The 20,860-nt window shown below is 52.2% G+C and overlaps 1 protein-coding gene across 3 annotated transcripts in view; it reads right to left on the bottom strand.

The window, feature by feature from the left end:
• The window catches only part of ELMO1 (engulfment and cell motility 1), a 391,469-nt gene that overhangs the window by 287,015 nt on the left and 83,594 nt on the right, over nucleotides 1-20,860 (bottom strand). For all 3 annotated transcript variants that reach the window (XM_069084405.1, XM_069084406.1, XM_069084407.1), the window contains exons 3-4: nucleotides 13,416-13,456; nucleotides 12,850-12,922 (exon numbers count right to left, since the gene is read on the bottom strand). In XM_069084405.1, coding sequence (XP_068940506.1) covers nucleotides 12,850-12,922; nucleotides 13,416-13,456 — 114 coding nt within the window. The remainder of the gene's footprint in view (nucleotides 1-12,849; nucleotides 12,923-13,415; nucleotides 13,457-20,860) is intronic.

The raw sequence follows: 20,860 nt of genomic DNA, 5'->3' as shown, positions 1-20,860 counted from the left end.
TGACAAGGAGCCTGTGGTGGCTTTGGAGTCCAAAGATCTGGATTCAAACCCCACTTCTGACACTGTTTGACCTTGGACCCATCATTTCCTCTCCCTGGAGCTCAGTTTCCTTATCTGTAAAACTTGGATGAGAGGCCTCTGAGGGCTATCAGCTCTAGACCTGGTTCCAGACCCAGACCTAGCTCTAGACCTAGTTCCAGACCCAGACCTAGCTCTAGACTGGCCCTAGACCTGGTTCTAGACCTGCTCTAGACTTAGACCTGGGATCCTATGAACAGATCTTGAACGGGAGCTGTATTGATGCTTTCATTTACATGCGTGCCTGTTGTTGGTAGAGTGGAAGCTCCTCGAGGGCAGACATTGCTTGCTCTCATGTGGCACCTGGTCAGTCACAGAGCAGGCACGGAAACAATGCGTTTTGATTGGCTGACTCGGAGGAAGGGGCTCCAGCTGAGGAGCAGTTTGGGAGCATTCTTCCTTCCTCGGTGAAAGTCCGCCTGCCCACTGGTGGCTTGGGGACAGGGGGGCTTGTCCTACCGTACCCCCCCCCCCAGGACATGGTTAAACCTCAGGCTCCTCAGTTTACTAGCTGATGGGGAGAACCCGGAATGAGCTGTTTATCTCTGTCCTACTTTCTGGAAGCTGCCGCATCTCCCTGAAGCCAAGCCCAGGCCATGCTGGCTGCCCGCGGAATCCTTCCTTTCCAGACCCCATCTGCCAGGCTGTGGTCAGCCTTCAATAACATGGAATCAAAGTTCCAGGCTTCTGAGTCAGCCCGATGGCCTTGGGCAGCCTGGCTCCAAATTGGGCCCAGCAGGGGTGGCGGTGGAGGGGAGGGGGTGCATCATGAAATCATTATCGGCTCTTTCAAGGCCCCTCTGGAGCCATAGCAGCAAGTGCCATAAACAACCGTCCCCTCCCCGCCCCAAACATGTATCAGACATCCCCCTCTGTCTCTAAAGAGGGAGCTGCAGAGAGCTGGCCGGTGACTGGCCCGGCTGGAGATGTAAACATCCCGGACAGAGATGTGCAGATGGCAAGCCAAAGTGGTCGGGTGAAAGTGAAGGCTGGAGTGTGGGGGCCTCCAAAGTCACTCTTCAGGAGCAGATTAGGAGCGGGAGAGAGGAAGCCACAGAGGCTTGGCACACCCTGGAATGAAGGGGGGGAAAGCTCAGGAGGAGGGGCTAAATTGGAGCCCCCCCCACCCCAGTCAGCCCCTACATGGGCACTAACCCACAAAGGGTTAGACCGGGCTTAGGGACAACTTGTCCAGTCTCAGAAGTGAAAGGGACGTCCAGAGCGTGAGGATGGAGAGGAGTCAGATACAGACAGAGGTTGGGCTATTACTGTGAGCTAAGAAATGACAATTAGGAAGAATTCAGACAGACAGGGAGAAAGAGAGGGTCACAGAATCTGAGTTGGAAGGGACCTTGGAGGCTGGCAGATCCAAACACGCCATTTCACAGATGACCAAACTGAGGCCGGAGGTCATACCATGAAGAGTGGGCAGAGCCTGGCAGTGGGGTTCTGAGCCCCAGAACCAAACTGAGTCTTGTGGGAGCTGCTGTGGGTGAGGACATGTTACACTGTGAGGGCACCGTGTAAGACTGAACACAGGAGAACAAGGATCTAGAGGAGGAGACTTAGGGAAGGTGGAGGCCAAGGGAGAGGAGTGGGGCATATGCCATCTGCAGAGCTCTCTGACTCAGATGCTTGGAGGAACTGTTTTTTCCTTTGTTACAAGGGTAAGTTCATGAGGGGCACTGAGGCAGGAGGAGGGAGGGGAATACCTGGAAATGACTTATCCAGTGAAAACAGAAGACAACAAAAATCCCTCTGCCCCACCCCAACAAACAAGAATGTCCTCTCCCCCTTTGTCCCTGGCTGGCTGACCTTCTGACCACGAAAACAGAACGAGATGCCCCCAGACCCTGAGGTTTGTTTCCTGTTGACCGACCTCCTGCTTCCATCCCAGATCTGAGCAGAATTCTCCACGTGGAAAGTTCTGCCAGTAAAAGCCCCATTTGTCACCAGCCGCCCTGGTGACTGGAAGTCCTGTGTCACCCTACTGTGGACAGCACCCTGCCCCCCACCCCATGGTCCAGCCGCTCCCCTCCCTTCATTCAGCGGATGCCACCAGCAGGACTTCCTTGAGTGCTGACTCACATTGTTCCTTGTGGAAACCCTGACTCTGGCCAGTGAGGCTGAGAAGTCTCCAGGCTCCCCCAGGCCCCTGCTGATGGGGGACAACATGAGACAAGAAAAGGCTGCTGGGAGCCCCACAAGCTTTCTGTAGGAAGAACAATGCTGGCTTGTCCTTGGAGCCAGAGCAGGCCAAGGCGGGGGGGGAGGGGCAGGACAGAAGAACATATTTGGGGATGGGGAGGGTCAGCAAGGCACAGCAGAGGTGTAGAGAACAGGCCCTGGGTTCAAGTGCCACCAGTGACACAGCCCTGCTGGGTGACTGGACTTCAGAGCCTGGACTTGACGCCCCGGAGGAGCTGCACATAGAGGGTCCACACAGGGAGGGTTCGCTACATCAACAGAATCGCCCTTCAAAGAAAACCTGGGTGGATGCCAGGGGTCCACAGGCCCTTGCTCAAGGGCACTGGGCTCTGGAAAACCCCAAAGCGCACCATCAATTAATCAGTAAACACTGATTAAGCCCTACTGTGTGCCTGGCACTGTGCCAGCTGCTGGGGAGACAAAAAGGGCCAAAGACTGTCCCTGCAGAGACCAGGGGTCCTGGACAGCCAGCCGCCAGGCCAAAGGAGGGCCCCCCCAGGGAGGCCCCCAGCTGCTATCCGGCCCTCTTGGCCCCTCTCCTCCACGCGTCACTATCCCAGGCCAGTCCTGTTCCCTCCCACTTCTCCCTTCATTAGCCTTGACTCAGGGAGGAGAGAAGCCAAAGCTCAGGACAACTTGTCACTGGTGCCTTGGGGGAGGCTCCTGTTTGAGCCCACATTAATGACAGACTGAAAAACGGGAGGGCTGAGGGGCCCCACCGGCCATGCAGCCGCAGCCCTTCGTTTTGCTGACGATGGTGAGGGAGTCATTTGTGAGCTTCCTCTGTGCCTGGCACCATGCTGAACTCCACCCACATCCTCTAATCTGATCATCACAGCAATCAGAGGGAGGGAGGGAAGCCAGAGTAACTGAGGCAGATGGAGGTAAAGGGACTTGCTCAAGGCCACTCAGATATCACTTAGGCAGGATTTGAACCCGTCAATCACAGGAGCAGAACAAAGCCCCCCACAGACTTGGAGCCTCAGGACAGCTGCCAGATGCTCTGTTGGCCTTAATTACTAATTACTTAGCCCAGTGTCTGGCACATAGCAGGTAACTGGTCAATGTTTAATGGACTGTTAAGTGTCCATCTCCATGTACAAGTTCATGGGGTTTCAAGACGAAAAAGGGTCTCCCATCTCTTCCCGAAAGTCTCCCTTCTGCAGCATTCTTGCACCCCACCCCAGCCCCCAGTGATCCATCTGTTCTGTACTGGAAGGACTCCAGTAATGGAGACCCCTTCCACCACCCCCACCTCCCAAGGCAGCCTGTCTGCCTCAGAATGGCTCCAATTGTTAAGATGCTTTTCCTTACTTCCAACGGAAAACCAGTCTCTCCTCAGCACCCACCAATTGGCCCTGAATCTGACCTCTGGAACAAGCAGAAAATCCCTAGCCAATTTTCAAAATGGCAGCCTTTCAAGTCCTTAGAGGCAGCTCTCACCCCCTAGTCAATAAATTTCGGTGACTCCCTATTTCCTTTGGTATCAAATCCAATATCCTGTTTGAGCTTTAAAAAGTCAGGCCCCCTCCTCTGTGATCCAGTGACTGTGGCCTCCTGGATCCTTCTCCCATAAGACCTTCCCTCATCTGACCCTGAGGATTCTCCTGGGGACCCTGCTCTCTCTCCACGATCCTGTCTGCCCCTTGGCTTTCTCCAAGTTCTATCCATACCCTCAGCTTCCAGAGGGAGCTTCCCCTTGCACTTCACAGCCTCAGGACCTTGGGGGGTGCCACCAATCTATCCTCTATAGATCTTGTCCCATGTAGTCTCTGCCCTCCCCCATTACAGAGCACAGACTCGACTCCAGCTCTCGGCACCATGACTAGAATACAAAAGGCATTCCATAAATGCATGTCGACTTGACTGGCCAGAAAAGAATATTTGGGACGAAATTTGGGATGGTTTTAGACCAACTCCAATTTAGAGCAACAACCCAACTCCCCCTTTGTACAAATGTGTGGACGGAGACCCAAGGTCTAGTGGCAATGGATCAGAAGCCTAGTCCTCTTGACTTTGGCCTTCTCCTGGTCTACTTGGCCCCACTCAGAGTCCCTGGCACTGTCCTACCTGATCCCACCCTGGCTCTGGGCAGAAGCTGGGAAGATGGCCACACTGGCTATAACCGCCACCCCATGCCTTGTCTGAGTCCCACCGTTCTGTAAACATAGCTCTGAGAAGTGGCTCTTTCCTTCCTGGGGCACGGTCATTCTCCATGGGTGTCCTGGTCTAGTCAGTCGGTTCAGGGGCTTTTGCCTGGGTGTCGGTTCACTTTTGTCTTAAGGGAAGAGGAAAGGTGGCCTGGTTGGACAAGGTGGGAAGATAGCTTTGTGGGGATTTTTTCCTAGATATTACAGTTACGCTCCCCAAATGTGGCCCCATCTAGTAGGTGACTCTAGGGGGCCAATTTGCTTCCAACAATCCCGAGGCAGCCTGTGTGGCCGGTGAGAATCACCACTCCCAGAGTTACCCTATGGGGTGCTGGAACTTTCTCCAAGAAGCTCTTGTTAAAATGAACCACATGGCGATATCCATTTCTAGTAATGCAATCTCCTAGTTATATCACTGTGGTGTTTTTTTTTTTTTTTTAACAACAAGAGTCTGTTGTAGCCAAAGAGGGTCAAAAATCACATTGGAAGTGAGTAGTCAGTCTTCAGTCATTCCCATGGAAACATGCACTGGAATCCTAAGCTGAATTTCTCCTGTTCTGCTGCCTGCTTTGAGGCTACCTCTACCTACCTTTAGAGAAAACAGTCTATTACACTTTAATCATACCATTCCTCTGTGCCAGGCACAGGCAATGGACCAATGTCCTCCCCCCCAAGAGATTACATCCTACCAGGGGGATAAATCCCCTTAGGGCAAGCACCTCTCAGTTGTGACCATGGCTCCTTCAGGGGGCCTAATTACCCCCCAATGGGATCACACAGAATCAAAGAATTTCAGGATTGGGAAGGACCTTGGACAACACCTAGTTTAACCATCACCTAAAGCAGGAATCCCTTCTCCAGCCCTGGTCCCAGCATCAGGCCATTTTTCTAAGGATGACTTTAATTCACTGTTAAGAATCATGTTTTTTAGTAACATTGACAAAGAATCCACCTTCCTGTAAGCACATACAAGAGCAAGTTATGAGTTAACACAGAGCTATCACTGGTTCTAAGTGCACCCTCCACAGTAGATGGTATTTAAGCACGTTCTTAACCTTTTCTTCTCCTGTTTAAAGCTCTCCCACTCCTCCAAATCTCCCTCCATGCCCAGGCTTTGAGACCCCCCAGCATCTTGGCTCACGTCCTCTGGACCTCCTCCACCTCACCAGCATCCCTTCCAAATACAGCACAATGACCCCAGGCGGCTTGGCCAGAGCCACCTGCACAGGGAGGGCCCTCAGCTCCCTAGTCCCAGAAACAGAGCCTGTGGTGAATTAGCTTTGGGGCTGCCATGTCTGGGAGACTCAATTATACTTCATGTCCCCCCCCAGCCCTCTTGGTCATCTTTAAATGAACTGGTTAAGAAATAGGAACTTGGAGAGGAAGCTTACATCACCCACTTCTCACAAAACAAGCGTAACCAGGTGTCTCTGACCTGAAACCAAGAGGCAGGTCTTGCTCTAATTTCTCCATGACCAAACCCTCTGCTGCGCAGCAGGCTGCTGGCACAGGCTGTCAGGAGCTTCGGGGGTTGTGAATCAGCAGTTCTCCCTGCTAGCTGTCCAGAGGGGGCTGAGAAGCTGCCGTTCAACACTTGAGGAGGGACTTGGATGAAGAAGGCTGAGATGGAGCCTTCTCCCAGATGGGGGTGAGAGAGGCAGACAGTGTCCTCAGTAGCTGGCTGGATTATACCCCGCTCAATACGACTTAGCCAGCATTTGCTGAGCACCTACTGTGTGCCAGGCATTGTGCCAAGTACCAGGATAAGAAAGTTAAACAGCCCCTGCCCCTGTGGAGTTTACATTCAATCAGAGGAAGAAGCAGGTCCACACAGGAGCACGTACGACTCAACCCAAAGCACATGGCAAAGTGACTGGGGTGAGAGAGGAGGAGACAGCAGCAGGTGGAGGGACGGGCACACTGAGCTTAGCCCTACATAGAACAAGTGATTCCATGAGGCAGAGTGAGGACAGAACAGCCTATGAGCACAGGCATGGAAGGTGGGCGTAGGTCAGGGCGAGAAGGAGGAAAGTAATAGTGGGGCTAGTAGTGGTGATGGGGTGGTGGCATCAGCGGTGGCGGCAGTGGCGGAGGCAGCGGTGGTGATGGTGGTAGCGGTGGCGGTGGTGATGATGGTGGTGGCGGTGGCTGTGGCGGCCGCGGCAGCGGAGGCGGTGGCGACGGTGTTAAAGTGTGTCACCAGCACTCTCTCCTTGTCTTCTCACCACTGCCCTGGGCAGAAGGGGGAAGGGCACCATTTGCATTTCGCAGAGGCCCCAGTCAGAAGGGGAAGAAGGAGGCCCGGGCAGATTCAGTCTTACAGCATGATGACATTTCCCGTTGATGAGTGTCCTGGGGAAGTAATCAGAGTGCATTTCTGATGCGTGCCTTACCCCTAGGGGTAGCAAGGCCCCAGCCAGAGAGGGAGGGATCCTGAGAAGGCTGATAGAGGGGGATACTGAGATGTCCAGTATGGGATTTTTGGAATTCATTTACTTGTAGCTGGGGTTTTGATTTTCCTGGCTTTCTTGACTGGTAAATGGAAGGGGGAGAAGGCCTATCTGAAAATAAAGCAAAATCTATTTTTTTTTTTTTGAAGAGAAGACATTGGCTTACAGGCCTTTAAAAGGTTGAGGGGACACCCACTGCCTGGGTCTGCCCACACAGGAAGGCGCTGTGGACAGAGGCTGGGTGGAGGGAGAAGAGCAGGGTCTTTGGAGAAATCACATCAGTACAACAAGCAGAGGAATTTAAAATGTGTCAGAGAAGACTATGAGAGTCGGGCTTCTGACTGGGGAGAGCGGGGAGAGGAAGTCAGAGGAGCTGAAGGGAAACCGACAGAGAAAACCAAAGCCAGCAAACGAGAATCCGTCTCACCCTGCTGTCCAGCGATCTCTCTGCAGTGGGCTTGCTGTCCTAAGGGTTTCACTTGGGGTGATAAAATTCATCCAGCGAGTGTTGTTGAGTCATATTTCTGTTCAAAGGGCAGACTTGGAGGCCTGGAGAGGCCCTCCCAGCCCCCACCTGAACCCCCACAGAAGGAGGGAATCCCTCCCCAACAGCCCAGCCTCAGCAAAGAGTCACCGAGCCTGCTGGGGTCCAACAGGACTTCGGAGTTTGGGGCTGAGATGCCAGATGCCACGCTGGCAGATCTGAGGGCCTGTTCCTATCTGTTGCTCGGACCAGAAGCTCAGAAGGAAATACTGGACTCTGAGCCCCACTGATAAAAACAGTGCTCAGCAAACAGGGGGCTCTCTGGAGACAGGCAAAAAGGCACAAAGAGTTGGCAGACACGATTTCAGCAGCTGAAGAGGGGAGGGAATCAGGCTGGTGACCTGCAGGGCCAGTCATTTACCTTCTAGTATAAAGTGCGCTGCCTTCCTAGGGCCTGCACCCCGGATGTTCTGGCCAGAGTCATGTTTTCTTCTCTCCTCTTCTGGGCCTGGGGCTTATGCTCTAACAGGGGAGGTTGGAGTTCAAGGCCAGGGGGAACATTTCAGGGCAGACAGTAGGGCTTGCTGGTCCTCCATCTTCCTAGAAGGCTTGTAGTTGGTGACCCCCACATCACTCAAGGGGTGTGAGCCACCATATACCTCCTCCTGCCTAAAGCCCCTGTGAGACTGGGCAGGTTGTGGAGAAGGGAGTGTCATGGGGGAGAGGCAAAGGGAAGACCTTGGTTGGACTCTTGGGGTCCCAGGGTTGCTGTGGGAGGGGCCCAGGGGAACAAGGTGGGATCTAGGAAGCCAATGGCTAAATCATTGAATAATAATAAGAAGGTGATGTCCCTGATGCTGCCAACTTAGCCTGCACTGAGAGAGGCCCAGTATCCAGGATAAGGGAGACATTGGTCCCTCTGGGTTCTGCCCACCTCAGACCCCAGATAAAGGGCTGGGTCCACGTCGGGGCACCACAGTCTAGGAAGGACAAGGATAGACTGGGAAGTTCCTAGGAGAGCCCAGCCAGGATGACTCGGGGCCACTGGACACTGTGGCTGCCTCCTGAGGGACTGCCCTGTGCAGAAGTAATTAGGTTTATGCTTGGCACCCCAGCCCTGCAGCCTGAGGCATCCATCTGGGTTGGGGTGCCCTTCACTCCTCATGTTTCCTCCCAACCTAAAGTCTAGGAGGGGCCTGAGAATCACAGCAGCAGCCAGGCACGATTCTGCATGTGTCACTTCCAAACAGGGTTTACATCCGTAAAACCTGAATTTGACTGATGGAAGCTGACGTCCCCACATGGTCCCATTCTTATTTTATTTTATTTTTTGCTTTTTGGAGGGGGGAAGGTAGGGCAGTTAGGGTTAAGTGACTTGCCCAAGGTCACATGGCTAATTTTTGTGTTAAGTGTCTGAGGCCAGATTAGAACTCAGATTCTCCTGACTCCAGGATTGGCACTCTATTCAGTGAGCCACTTAGCCGCCCCGTCACATGGTCCCATTCTTATTCCTGGTGCACTGGTGGGGGCTCTCCCTGACACTCCACTAATCCATGGAGAGGGAGGGAAGAGAGGCCCAGGGGACAGACTTCCCAGTCTGGTCCAGTCTGAGCCAGGATAAAGGTCCACTTCAAGCCCAGCAATGCTGGGGCCCAGCCCAAGAAGAGGCCAGAGTAGCTAGTCTGGGTCTATTTGAGCCAGGGGAGGATCAATCACAGGGGCAGATTTTAGTTCCACAAAAGAAAAACGTGGCTGCACAAGGCTGCACAACATACTTTCCCTGGATGAGATGGGTGACTGTTATGCTAAGTGATTAGTCTGGTTTATATGATTTAGCATGAGAGCCATAGGAAATAGTCAGAGGACCCAGGTTCAGATCCTGGCTACCTGTAACCCAAGAGACTCTGGGCACATCACAGGGTCATTGTTGTAAAGCTGAAGGAAAGTTCAGAGGAGGTCTGGTCCAAAGCCACACAGATAAGGACACAGGTGCACAAAAGTCCAATGGCTTGTGCAGGGTCAGAGGAGCACAGACTTAAAGTACAAGGTCAGCTGTCTCATTTCACAGATGGGGAAACTGAGGACCAAGCAGGAAGAGCGACGAACCCAAGTTAATAGAGTTGGGAAGCATGAGGATCTGAAACCAGGCTTCTGTGGGCCCATTTCCTTCTCTGTAACAGGCAGAGGCTGACCCCCAGACCTAATCTCTGATCCTTTTATCCACTTTTCCATTTTACCCAAACTGGAAATGACGTGGTACACAAGCATGTGAGTGAGGGTCAGTATTCTCAAAGGGTGGGGTGGGCCAGGGGCCTAGGCACCCTGGGGCTCCAGGAGCCAACAAACTCTGGATGAGGGCCCAGGCTGGTGAATGGAGGCCCACTGTTGGGGAGGGGATGCATCGGGCTGGAAGGAGTCTGCATCGGAACCAGTGGAACCAGCCAGCCGGTTCAGATCTTGCCTGTCACAAGCTGGTTGGGCCATCCCTCCCCTCACTAGGGGCTCAGCCTCCTTGACCATAAATGGGAGTCAGCCTGGAAGACCCTGAAGACCTCGTCCAGGTGGAGAGCCTCTCCTTTTCCCTCCAGATTATTTTGTGACCCAAACAGTCATTGAATCAGCCGTCCCAACTAATGGAAGTGTAGAAGCTCCATGACCACCGGCCTTCAGGGAGCCTCCCAGACTCCGGCTTCTTCCCCACCCAATCCGTCACAGAGACAGCCCAAGTGTCATTCGGGGCTGCAACACAAAACACGAGCACAGGTCTCCCAAGACAGAGGAAAGCCCTGCTGGCTCACAGTAAAGGTGAAGCATGGCCACGGGCTCCTCCCCACTCAGCCCCAGCCCTCTCGGACGCCATCCGTACAGTCCACTCTTTGGAGCTGGGAGCAGACCCCGCCCAGTCCCTCGCCCCTGTCTCAGGCCGCCGTCCTCCGTGCCAGTGGGTGACGAGCCGGGAAGTTCTTTCCTTCACCTCCTGCGAAGGCAGACCCTGCGCGGTGGCAGTTCAGAGACACTGGCTAGAGAGGGTCATTCTTGGCAGGTAGAGAACACCCGCTATTTGGTGTCTTTCCACCCCAGTGCCCAGAAATGACAGGAGCTTCCTAGGGCCCGGTAGGTACTTAACAGGATGACTACTTAATGGAGGCTGGCTGATTGAATGATTGGGCTATCCCAATGGCCCTGGTTAGCAGCCAGTGCCGGAGCCAGGAGTCCTGGCCCCTCCCTGGCCGAGTCTCTTCCCGCTCCAGTCCGTCCTTCACAGGCTTCCAAATGAATCCTCCTGATGCACAAAAACCTTCGTCCCTTTGGACTTTAAAGGAGCTTTCCTCACAAGAACATCGTTCGCCACAGAACACAGATGTCTCCTCGCTCAAAGATCCATCTGTGGCCACCCAGCCCAATGAGCAGAATACGAATCCTTCCCCTGCCATCACGGCCGCCACAACCCAGGGTCATCCAGCCCGGCCCAGACCTACCGCTCCCCCTTCCCACCACAGTCTCATTCCAGCCAAGGCAGAAGACGGGCCTTTCATTTGTGGACCTCACCTCTGGACATCCCTCCCCACTCCCACCTCAAAAGTCCCCTGTTGACTTTGGGCGCCTATTAGATGAATATGGGATGGCTCCATCCACAGACCTGAAGATCCCTGAGGGCAGAGACCAAAACAAATAGTCTGGCGCACAGTAGGTGCTCAGAAAATGTTTTACCATCTCACAGCCTTCTTCACATCACCCCTGCCCACCCTCTGATCCCCCAGATGGTGATTCACTCTCCTTCCAAAGCCTGGCACAAGCCCTTGCAGGCCCCACTCACATGCCCAGCCAGGTCCCTGGCCCCACTGGTACTACAGGCAGGCCTGGCCTATCTCCAGCTAGGTTCCCCAAGGGCAGTACCTAAGCTGGTGGTTGTTCTAATGCCCAGGCAGAGCTGGGTGAACATCTCCTGAAGGGAGGGGCTCTGTCCTCCTGACCCTAAGCAAACAGGGAGCGAACATTCCTGTCCCCCGGCCATCCAGACAGTTTAGCAATGAGGGCTTCCAGGCTATGGCTCTCCCAAGTGGTGGAGGGGGAGCCTGGACATTGGGGATATGGAGAAAAGGCAGAGTCACTGATGCCAAGTATGGCAGGTGATGCCAGGAGCCCATCACTCCAGGGCCTGATTCAGCCACATTGACAACCAGCCTCTCCTTTTTAAAAGAATATTTGTTGGATTCTACCGGTCATGGAGCATGGTGGCCCCAGTGAAGATCACCAGAGGGCACCAGAAAGCATGCTGCAGAGGGTAGGGCCCCAGCCCACTGCCAACAGGAATCGGCAGAAGACAGCCAGGGTTGCCGATGGGATCAAGGGATGACTGGAGAGCAGGACGGCGGATGGCCAGCCCTGGCGCCCTGCATTGTCCTTTCGACATTAAGGCCAAGAAAGGCCCTTGACATGTGGTGTGGATGCCCAATGGGGGAAATGGGGGTGACATGCACAGAGTCAGCCAGGAATGGGTCTCGATCTGCATCAATCGGGAGAACATTCCCATGGGTGAGATCACGGAGCCAGGGGAGTATTTGAGGGGCTACTTGGAAAGAAGAATCCACATGAAGGGGTCCCCAAGTCTCACCTGGATGGTGAGAGTTTGAACCCAAACCATAAAAGGGCCAATGGAAGGGACTGAGCTCTTTAGCCCAGAGAGAAGCTGTAAAAATGGAGCAGGGCCAGGGGACTGGGACAGCTGTTTTCAGACAGTCCATGGCTCTGTGGAAGGGAGATCAGTTCACTCTGTGTATCTCCAAGGGCTCCTCCAATTGGAACTGAGGAACGCATTACAGAGAAAGGCATTTCAGTTCAATGGAAAGGGAGCACTCTGCTCCCCTCAGAGCAGGCAGAAAAAGTAATGAACCACCTTTTTCTGCTACTGTGGGATGTTCGGGGACCACAGATCTGGAGCTGGAAGGAGCCTCAGTCCACCCCAGTGCCTCCTCTTTATTAATGGGGAGATGGAGGCTGAGTGTGGTTCAGGGACTTGTCCAAAGTCACCCAGGGAGCAGGTGCAGAGGAGATCCCTCTGTCAGGGAAATGGCTGGCCCAGAGGCTTCTTCAGCACCTTCCAACTCTCAGATTACAGAATGCACTAAGAACACTGGAAGTGGGAAGATTTTGAGGAGAGCTGAGGGCAGCCTGATTTGGGGTTATAAGCTACTCTTGGCAAAGCACTCCTACAGTCCAGGCCCTGGACAAGCCAGGTCAGCTCAGCCCTGAAGACTGGACCTCTGCCCTAACTTTGGGGTAAGAATTGGCCTGACCAGCAAGTCATAAGGTCCACGTCACAGTCTAAACACGTCTTGGAAACGGTTGTTTTCCAAAGGCTCAGTGGTAAAAGCAAGTATCCTTCACAGCGACCAGGTCTGACGAACACCCTGAGTTTCCATTCACCACCCAGCCCAGCCCACTGTCCCACTCCACTCCGCACCCCAGTGCCCCGTACCTTCTCTGTGATATAGAAATTAGAGCTGTCTGCATGCTGCAAGGCAAAGCACTCGTGGTTGGTCAGCGTCCACCTTCGAGAGAGCACAGGAAGGCATCGGTCAGTGAGCCCCCGGGGCACCAGGGTCTGGGATGCCCTGGGGACAGGACCCTGGCCAGGTTACTCTCAGGGGAAGATGGAGGGGAGTCCCCATACCCGGACATTCCCTACACCCCAGAAACCTAGATCCCAGAGTCTGAATTCTTTTTCAAAAATGCCTTTGCCAAGTCTCAATTGTAGGGTGGTATTTTTCAGCAGACTATCAGCCATGCCCAAGTAAAACAGAAGAGTGAAAACAAGTGTGAGGAGACTCTTCCCAAAGCCTAGTTCAGGCTGCCCTCAGCTGGGCATGGGAGCTTGAAGGGCAGAAAAGAGAGAAGGGCCTGCACAGGCCCCAGCAGCCCTCACAAACACCCCACTCTTGGACTATAAAAGGCACTCCCCAGGTGAAATATGGGGATGAGTAATTACCTGCCCCCCCCCCCTATGGGCCAGGGTGGGCCTCTGGGTGCTAGGGTTCCACTTACCCATCACAAACTTCCTTTATTACTGCAGACAGGGGCTTCTTCTACAAGGCAACATAAGAAAAAAGAAAACACTTGGTTAGAAAGACTCATGCCATCATTCTGAACGCAGAACTTAGGAACACTAATGCTGTCCAATTAAACAAGCGAGGTTTTTCATTTTCATTAGTTCTTCTTTAGTGATGGTTCCATTTCCCAAGTTCACAAGGGGCACCCCTTCCCCCCTTCCCAGATGGCACCAAACCACCAGCCCAACAAATCCGATGTCTGCCATTTGCTGCCCTTTGTCACAAAGGTGTAGTGGCTTAAACCTGGAGCTGGCAGAACCTGAGTGTGAAGCCTGCCTCAGTCACTTCGAGCTGTGTGACCTTAAGCAAGGCGGCTGACCTCTCTCAGCCTCAGGCCCCTCATCTGTAGAGTGGGGACAATGGCCCGTGCCTCCCAGAGTTATTGCAAAAGTCAGTAACGTGGAAAGTAAGATACCTCAAGTTCCACGGAGGAGGGAGTGACAATAGTGGTGGTGGGACTGAGGGTCAGGACTGGGGCATGATGGGAAGAGTTCTGCCTCTGGACTCAGTAGACCCAGCTTTACTTCTCCGCCCCACCATTTACTGCTACCTGCGTGACTGGGGGAAGCCGGCCACGCTCTCAGCCTGACAGGGTTGGACTGCATGGTTCTGAGGGCCCTGCCTGCCCCCAGTCTAGGTTTTGGGGGCCATCCAAACCACGCACAATGTCCACAGCTGGCAGCGTCAGAACAGACACGCAGGTGGAAGGAAATTCTGGACTTCCCTAGCAGCCTTGCCAAGTCACGAAGGATACATCAGCCACAGAGTAAACGGTTTGTTCTTGGTTGAAAACAAGCTCAAAAATCAAGGAGTTTTGGACTAAAACATGTCCTCGATTAAACACATCCTTCCATGAGCTCAGCTGGACAGTGGCTGGACCCTGTGCACTAGGCTCCCCAAACAAACACAGGCCGTAGATCATTGCACCGTAAATCTGGAGCTGGACCTAGGAGGTCACCAGTCTGATTCCTTCATCTCACAAGTGAGCAAACTAAGGCCTAGAGAAACTTCAGCGCTCAGCAATCATCAGAGGCAGGATCTGAACCTGGGCCCTCTTGCCCAGAGCCAGTGCTTCCTGGAGTCTCAGCAAGTCTCTGTGGTTCCCCTTCATGGAACAATGCAGGGCACACACACGGGGAATCTTCCAGATGAGGAAATTAAGGCTCCAGGAGAATGTTGCCTGACCAAGCCACACAGCTCATGAGTGTTGGCTGAGGCCAGGACTCCTCACTTTGGGATCAGGGCCCCCGCTCCTATGGCTCTCCAGCAGATGGATCTCCTGCTTTCCAATCTCTGTCTTGACTTACGAGCCTACATCACCATCCCCAGAATAATGGGTCCCTTGGTCTTGAGCCCATACTCAGATACTCAGCCTTCTCCTCCCCCAGCAGGATGGCCCCCCTCCATCCACCAGATCCCTCCAGGGACATTTTATGTGGGTGGTAACCAAGCTTCAGGGAACTCCTCGGGCAGCATCTCTAACTATCTTTTCAGAACAAACAAAAAGCTAATAACAAACAAGACATTCTGGATACAGCTTTCCCAAACAAATCCTTTGCAGATGTGCACAGCTGTGAGTCAGGCACCAGTCAGCAGAATCACCAGGCGACCACAGGTCTCAGGGAGCATTTAGCTCGGATGCCTGGACCTGGACCTGGACCTGTCAGGGCCCTCAGCCTTGGAAGCCCCCTCTCCCTGTCCTCTGGAGGGCCACAGAAGTGGGCAGGACTGATGAAAAGGAGGAGCTGGGTAAGGAGCCTTGGCCTGGGGAAGAAATTCCCTGCCTCTGCCTCCCTCTCCACATTTCTTTTAAAGCCTGGACTCTCAAGGACTAATGGTATTTATTGTGAGTGCACCAGACAAACCCCCTTCTTATTGCTCACTTTGCGAGACGTTGACTGATTGACTGAAAGGTTCAAACATGGCAGAAACATCCAGAAAGCTTTCGTGACTCTCCTCAAGGATCCTACACATGAATTCCCACAGACCCTCATAGAACCTCCACCTGTAGCTTCCCTGACATGTGGGCATATAGCCCCTACTCAAAGCCTTATGTCACAGGGAGCTCCCTCCCTCCCAAGGCAGCCCACTCCACCTTGGGGTAACTCCACTTTCTAAGATAGTTTCCTTACCCAGAAAGCCGGCATCTTCTTTTCAGCACTGGCCCTCATTGTTCATGGTTCTGCCCAATGAGGAGAAGCAGAAGCAGCCTCATCCCTCTGTACCTCAAAGCAATGATCCTGCCTCTCAGGCTTCTCTTGTCCAGACTAGACATCCATAGTTATTTTTACCTCTCCGTGAGGGACATGACTGATTGGCACCCAGTCTCCCTCCACCGGGCATGTTCCTGTGTGTCCATGCCTCTCCTAAAGTGTGATGCCCGGGGGAGCCCAGGGCTTTGGCAGGGCACTGTCCCAGGGCCCTTCAGTCCATTACAGACTCAGTTACAAATCCATGTACCTAAAAGTATGTCCAGGGAGTAGGTCCCAACTTCCCATCAGCTCGGGGCAGGGGGCGGGGTAGAGGAGAAGGGAGTTGGGTTCTTGACCCTCTTTCTCATTTCAGAACAAAATCCTGGCAGTCACAGGTCAGTATATGAGGCCTGAGTCCTTCCTCAGTCAAGTGCTTGCAGAGTCCCCACTCTGCCATCCCCAGAGGGCTTCCATTGCCCCCAACCCCTAAGAAGGCTCAGCTGCAGTGGGCTTGTCGTCCCTGCTCTGTTCTCATAAAAGTATTTTCCCCAGACTTACATCAGGAAGTTAACATGTGGCCCCAAGGGAAGGCCCCTCCAGGGAGCCAAGAAGTCGGGGGCCTGGAGCTTTTCAAGAAGAGAGACACCAGAGAGAAGGACTCAAAGAAGTTCTGATGACTAATCCATCAAGAAACACTTGGTAAATGCCTACTGTGTGCTGGCCCCTGTGCTGGGTAGGGCAGTTCACAGACACAAGAAGCGTTCCTGCCCAAGCAGCTTCTAGGCCAGCCAGGAGAGGCAGCGCCCACACACTGTGGCAATCGGTGGGTTTAGGCCATAGAGGGCACTGGGGGGATATGGAGGTGGTGCCCAAATGAAGCCGCAAGGGGCGTCAAGGAGCAATCTGTTCCAAACATTCTTTTTAACTAGAAGCAAAGACCCTGAGAAAGAAAATGGATGTTTTTGTTTTATTTGAAGCTCCTTTGGATAGCTTGTTTTTTCTTTAAAACATTGATCGTAGAATGTAAGGAACTGAACAGACTTTAAGAATCATTGAGGACCTTGGCCCCCGATTTCACTCATACAGTGAGGCCCAGAGCAGGGAAGGGATGAGCCCAGAGACACCCAAATGTCGCTTTTTCCAAGAAGCCTGCCAGGTTGGAGATGCTCTATTCAGCCTCTGAGAGCCTGGCACTTCCAATTCCTCTAAGCCACTTTGGGATCCTGATTTTGATCAGAGTTGGCATGTCTGGGTCCAAGTCTGGCCTCCAGAACTCACTAGCTGTGTGACCATGGGCAAGGGCCGCCTTCTGCGTGATGAAGGCAGTGCTGGTCCACCCCTCAGTGCCATACATCGATGCTGGGGGATGTCTACACTGAAGTCACAGTCCCTTGTCTCCATGCACAACAAAGGAGCTTTGGAATTTCCCCAAAGAAGCCAGGTGGTTCTTCTCCTGCTGCTCAGCTTGAGAATCAGCCAATGCTTCACCCGCCATGTTTTTCCTCCATGCACATACTGTCGGACAAGTTCATCCAGACACATGCTGAAACCAGGGCAGCGAACATTCTCCACCCGCTTGGTCTTTCATCGGTGGAAGGGCAGGCCGGACTCATCCCATCCAGGGGGCTCTGCAGGACCCTGGGACTAGAAGCCATCCACTCAGTGTGACTCTGGAGGGCCTGCCTCCTGACCCCAGAGAAACCCTGGCCTTTGCCCGCGGTCTTCTCCATCACAGCAGTGAGCACCTTTGGCAGGGACGTCACCCTCACCATTACTTATCTTCAGAGAATCAATGAGCAGGTTACTACTGATGTTATACCTTCTAAGACTCATGAGTGAATGTTCCTCATGGAACATGGAACATGATGGGAGGCATTTTAAAAAACTGTCTGTCTCTCTGTCTCTCTCTAACTCTCTGTCTCTGTCTCTCTCCAAATTAAGCACCTCTATCTATCTATAATCTTTGCCTATAAGCCCATCCTTCCACAAACTGGGCTCATTTCTGCTAACGGCACCTCCATCCTCCCAGGAACCCAGACTCCAAACCACTGAATCATCCTTGGTTTTTCCCTCTCTCACACCCAACATCCAAAAAAAGACTGACAGAATTCTGGGGTCACAAGAGACCTCAGTATCCTGATGGTCCAACAAAGGCCAGAACAAGAAACCTCACTATATATAACATGTGAAACCAAGTCATGGGGCCTCTGTTTTAAGACCTCCAAGAAGGGGTAGCAGGCCCCACCCAGCGAGTCTCTGTGCACTGGGACAGACTGTCGAGTCGCTCCATACTGGGACAGCTCTACCGTGGGGGGGGGAGGGGGGAAAGGGGAGGATGACTCGACGGTTCCGCGCCCACGTTGGCTTCTAGTGCTGCTGTCTGAGGCCAGACTGAGCAGTAACAGCTTTGGCATCCCTGAGCACAGTCTTGTTCGTGCCCTTCCCTCCTTCCCCCGTTTTGTCTTCTCTTCTCCAGGCTGAGCAGACACTGGTACTTCAGCTGACGACATTTGGACAAAAAGCTGCCGCCCTCCAGCCTCTCTGGCCTTTTCACTCCCCAAGAAACAAGATCCTCCGACTCTGAATCCAGCCCTCTCACCATGGTATCTCCACAACAACATTTCCCTTCTTCTGGTTTCTCAGTAAAACCTTCTTTGAAAAAACATCTCCACCTTATTGTATAGTCAGTGACCAAGAAGTCACAGGCCTCAAGCACAGTAGTAACAGTCAGGATGATGAATATCGGGAGCTTTTGTATGTGGTAAATCCCCTCTGGGCTAATCCCAAGCTCTCACTTGTGTTCAAGGGTTGGCTCCCAGAAGGGGCTGCTGTCTCTGGTTCTAGAAGTAACCCTGTGGGTTTCTGCTCCTACGACTTACTGTAGCTCACAAGCCCCCACCATTGTGCTTCCCATTACCAATCATCTGACAGAAAACTAGCTTGGAGTAAAGGCATTTTACTAAGGTGGTGAGGTAAGAACAATTGGTACAAAACATTACCTTAAAACGTCTGGGGTGCATTACCCACAAATGCACAGTGCCCACAACAAGATCAGGCTCAGGTTTAAAGCATATTTGTAGATATTACAAAAAGATAAAGGAAAAGGGCATTTACATGGCACCTGGCACCTGTAAAAACTTACCAAACATTAACTCATTGGATCTTCTCAACTACCCTGGGAGACAAGGGCTGTCATTATTTCCATTTCACAGCTGAAGAAACTGAGGTAAATTGAAATTAAATGAGTGGCCCAGGATCACATAACTAGTAAATGTCTGAGGCTGGATGGTGACTCAGGTCTTCCTGCTTCCAGGCCCAGCGTTCTACCCACTGCGCAATCAGCTAACGCCAATGAAACAGGTAATTCGTTACACAAAATTGGGCAGTTTTTATATGAATGCAATCAGCATTCCCAGGATAAGAAGGAAGGCTGTTAAATGGTTCAAGAAACAAATACAAAATGCTCTGGTGGGGCGTCCAGGTGGTGCAGTGAATAGGGCACTGGCCCTAGAGTCAGGAGGACCTGAGTTCAAATCTGGCCTCAGAGAGTTGACACTTACTAGCTGTGTGACCTTGGGCAAGTCACTTAACCCCAATTACCCTGCCTTTCCCCCTCCAATATAGATTATATATAGATATAGATATCTGATAGCAGCCTGACTACCCAAGCTATACCAAGGAGTCAGCACCTATGCATAAGACCAAGATTCATTCCCATTGGACAAGCTACAAAAGTATATGAACAAAAAATTCTCAAAAGGAGAAATGCAAACTATTAACAACCATATGGAAACTGATCCAAAGTCCTAACATAAAAAAAAAAAAAACATTTCTGAGGCTTTAGCCCCAACCCAGCAAACTGGCGAGGACAATGAGACATAAGACCGTGTGGAGTCGCCCTTCGCAGGGCTGGTGAAAGACACATACGCTCCTGCAGGGGCAGCCAAAGTGTGCTCCAGCTGCTCAGGAAAGCGATTCTGATCTATGCTAGAAATGCAGCTGGGAAGCTATTGGGTACCACAGTACATGCAGGGCTGGGCCTGGAGTCAGAACGCCTGAGTTCAAATTCAGCCTCAGACACTTCCTGCGTGACCCTGAGCAAGTCACTTCACACTGTTTGCCTCAGTTTCCTCATCTGTAAAGTGAGCTGGAGAAGGAAATGGCAAACCGCAAGAAAACCTCAAACTGGGCCACAGAAAATCCCATCTGACTGAAGTGACTGAACAATGACAAAAACAAAGAGCGCAACTAAAGCGTTAGCGGCTTTGACCCAGTGGTCCCGCTGCGCAGCACGCACTCAAAGGAGGGTGAACATGGGAAGAAATCTCACACACCCCAAAACATCAGGAGTGGGGAGGAACTGGAAACTGAGGTGTGAGTCCTCCATTCCCTCAGCTGACCCACATGAATGGGACAGATAATTATTGCTCTAGGAGAAACAAAGGTTATAAAGAGTGTCTGAGCAGGGCAGACTCACATGGCCTGAGGCTAAATGGAGCAAGTTAAACCAGGAAAGGAAAAGGGGGGGGGGGGGAAGAAGCATTTATTGGGCACCTACAGTATACGTGGGAAATGCTTTACAGTTATTTTCTAATCTAATCCACACAATAACCTTGGGATGTAGATGCTGTTATTGTCCCCATTTTACAGGTTAGGAAATGGGGGCACATACAGGTTAAGTGACTTACCCAGAGTCACACAGATGCTAAGTGTCTGAGGCTAAATTTGAACTCAGGAATTCCTCCCTCCAGGCCTGCACCTCTGACTCACCCAGCTGCCAACACGAACAATGACAATAGCAACATCAATGGAAAAAAATAACAGCAACAATCACCAAAAAAACAAACCCTGAATTCTGGTAAATGCTATGATCAAGCTTAGTCTAAAGAAGGGAGAGGAAAAAACCCATTTCTCTCCTTTATTTGCAGAGGTGGGAGACTATGTTAAGGAACACACCATACACAGTCATGCGAAGAGGACTAGTCTTTTTTTGTTAGATGGTTTGGTTCTTTGAGAAGGGAAGGGAGATATTTGTAAGCAGAGTGAAATAAAAAAGTAAATGTTTTAAAGGAAAAATAAAATTATAATAAAAGGAGAAGGGAGAGGGGGAAAGAGGGAGGGGGAGAGAAAAGCAATGTAAAATCAGATTTGAGAACTTGTCCCCTACCTCCCAAGGCTGAGGAGAGAA

This window comes from Petaurus breviceps, unplaced genomic scaffold, assembly GCF_028583685.1.
Source record: "Petaurus breviceps papuanus isolate PSGF00001 unplaced genomic scaffold, PetGlider_PUasm1.0 174, whole genome shotgun sequence".
NCBI lineage: Eukaryota > Metazoa > Chordata > Mammalia > Diprotodontia > Petauridae > Petaurus > Petaurus breviceps.
The sequence above is the reverse complement of the archived record's forward strand: the minus strand, read 5'-3'. Positions and strand labels throughout refer to the sequence as shown.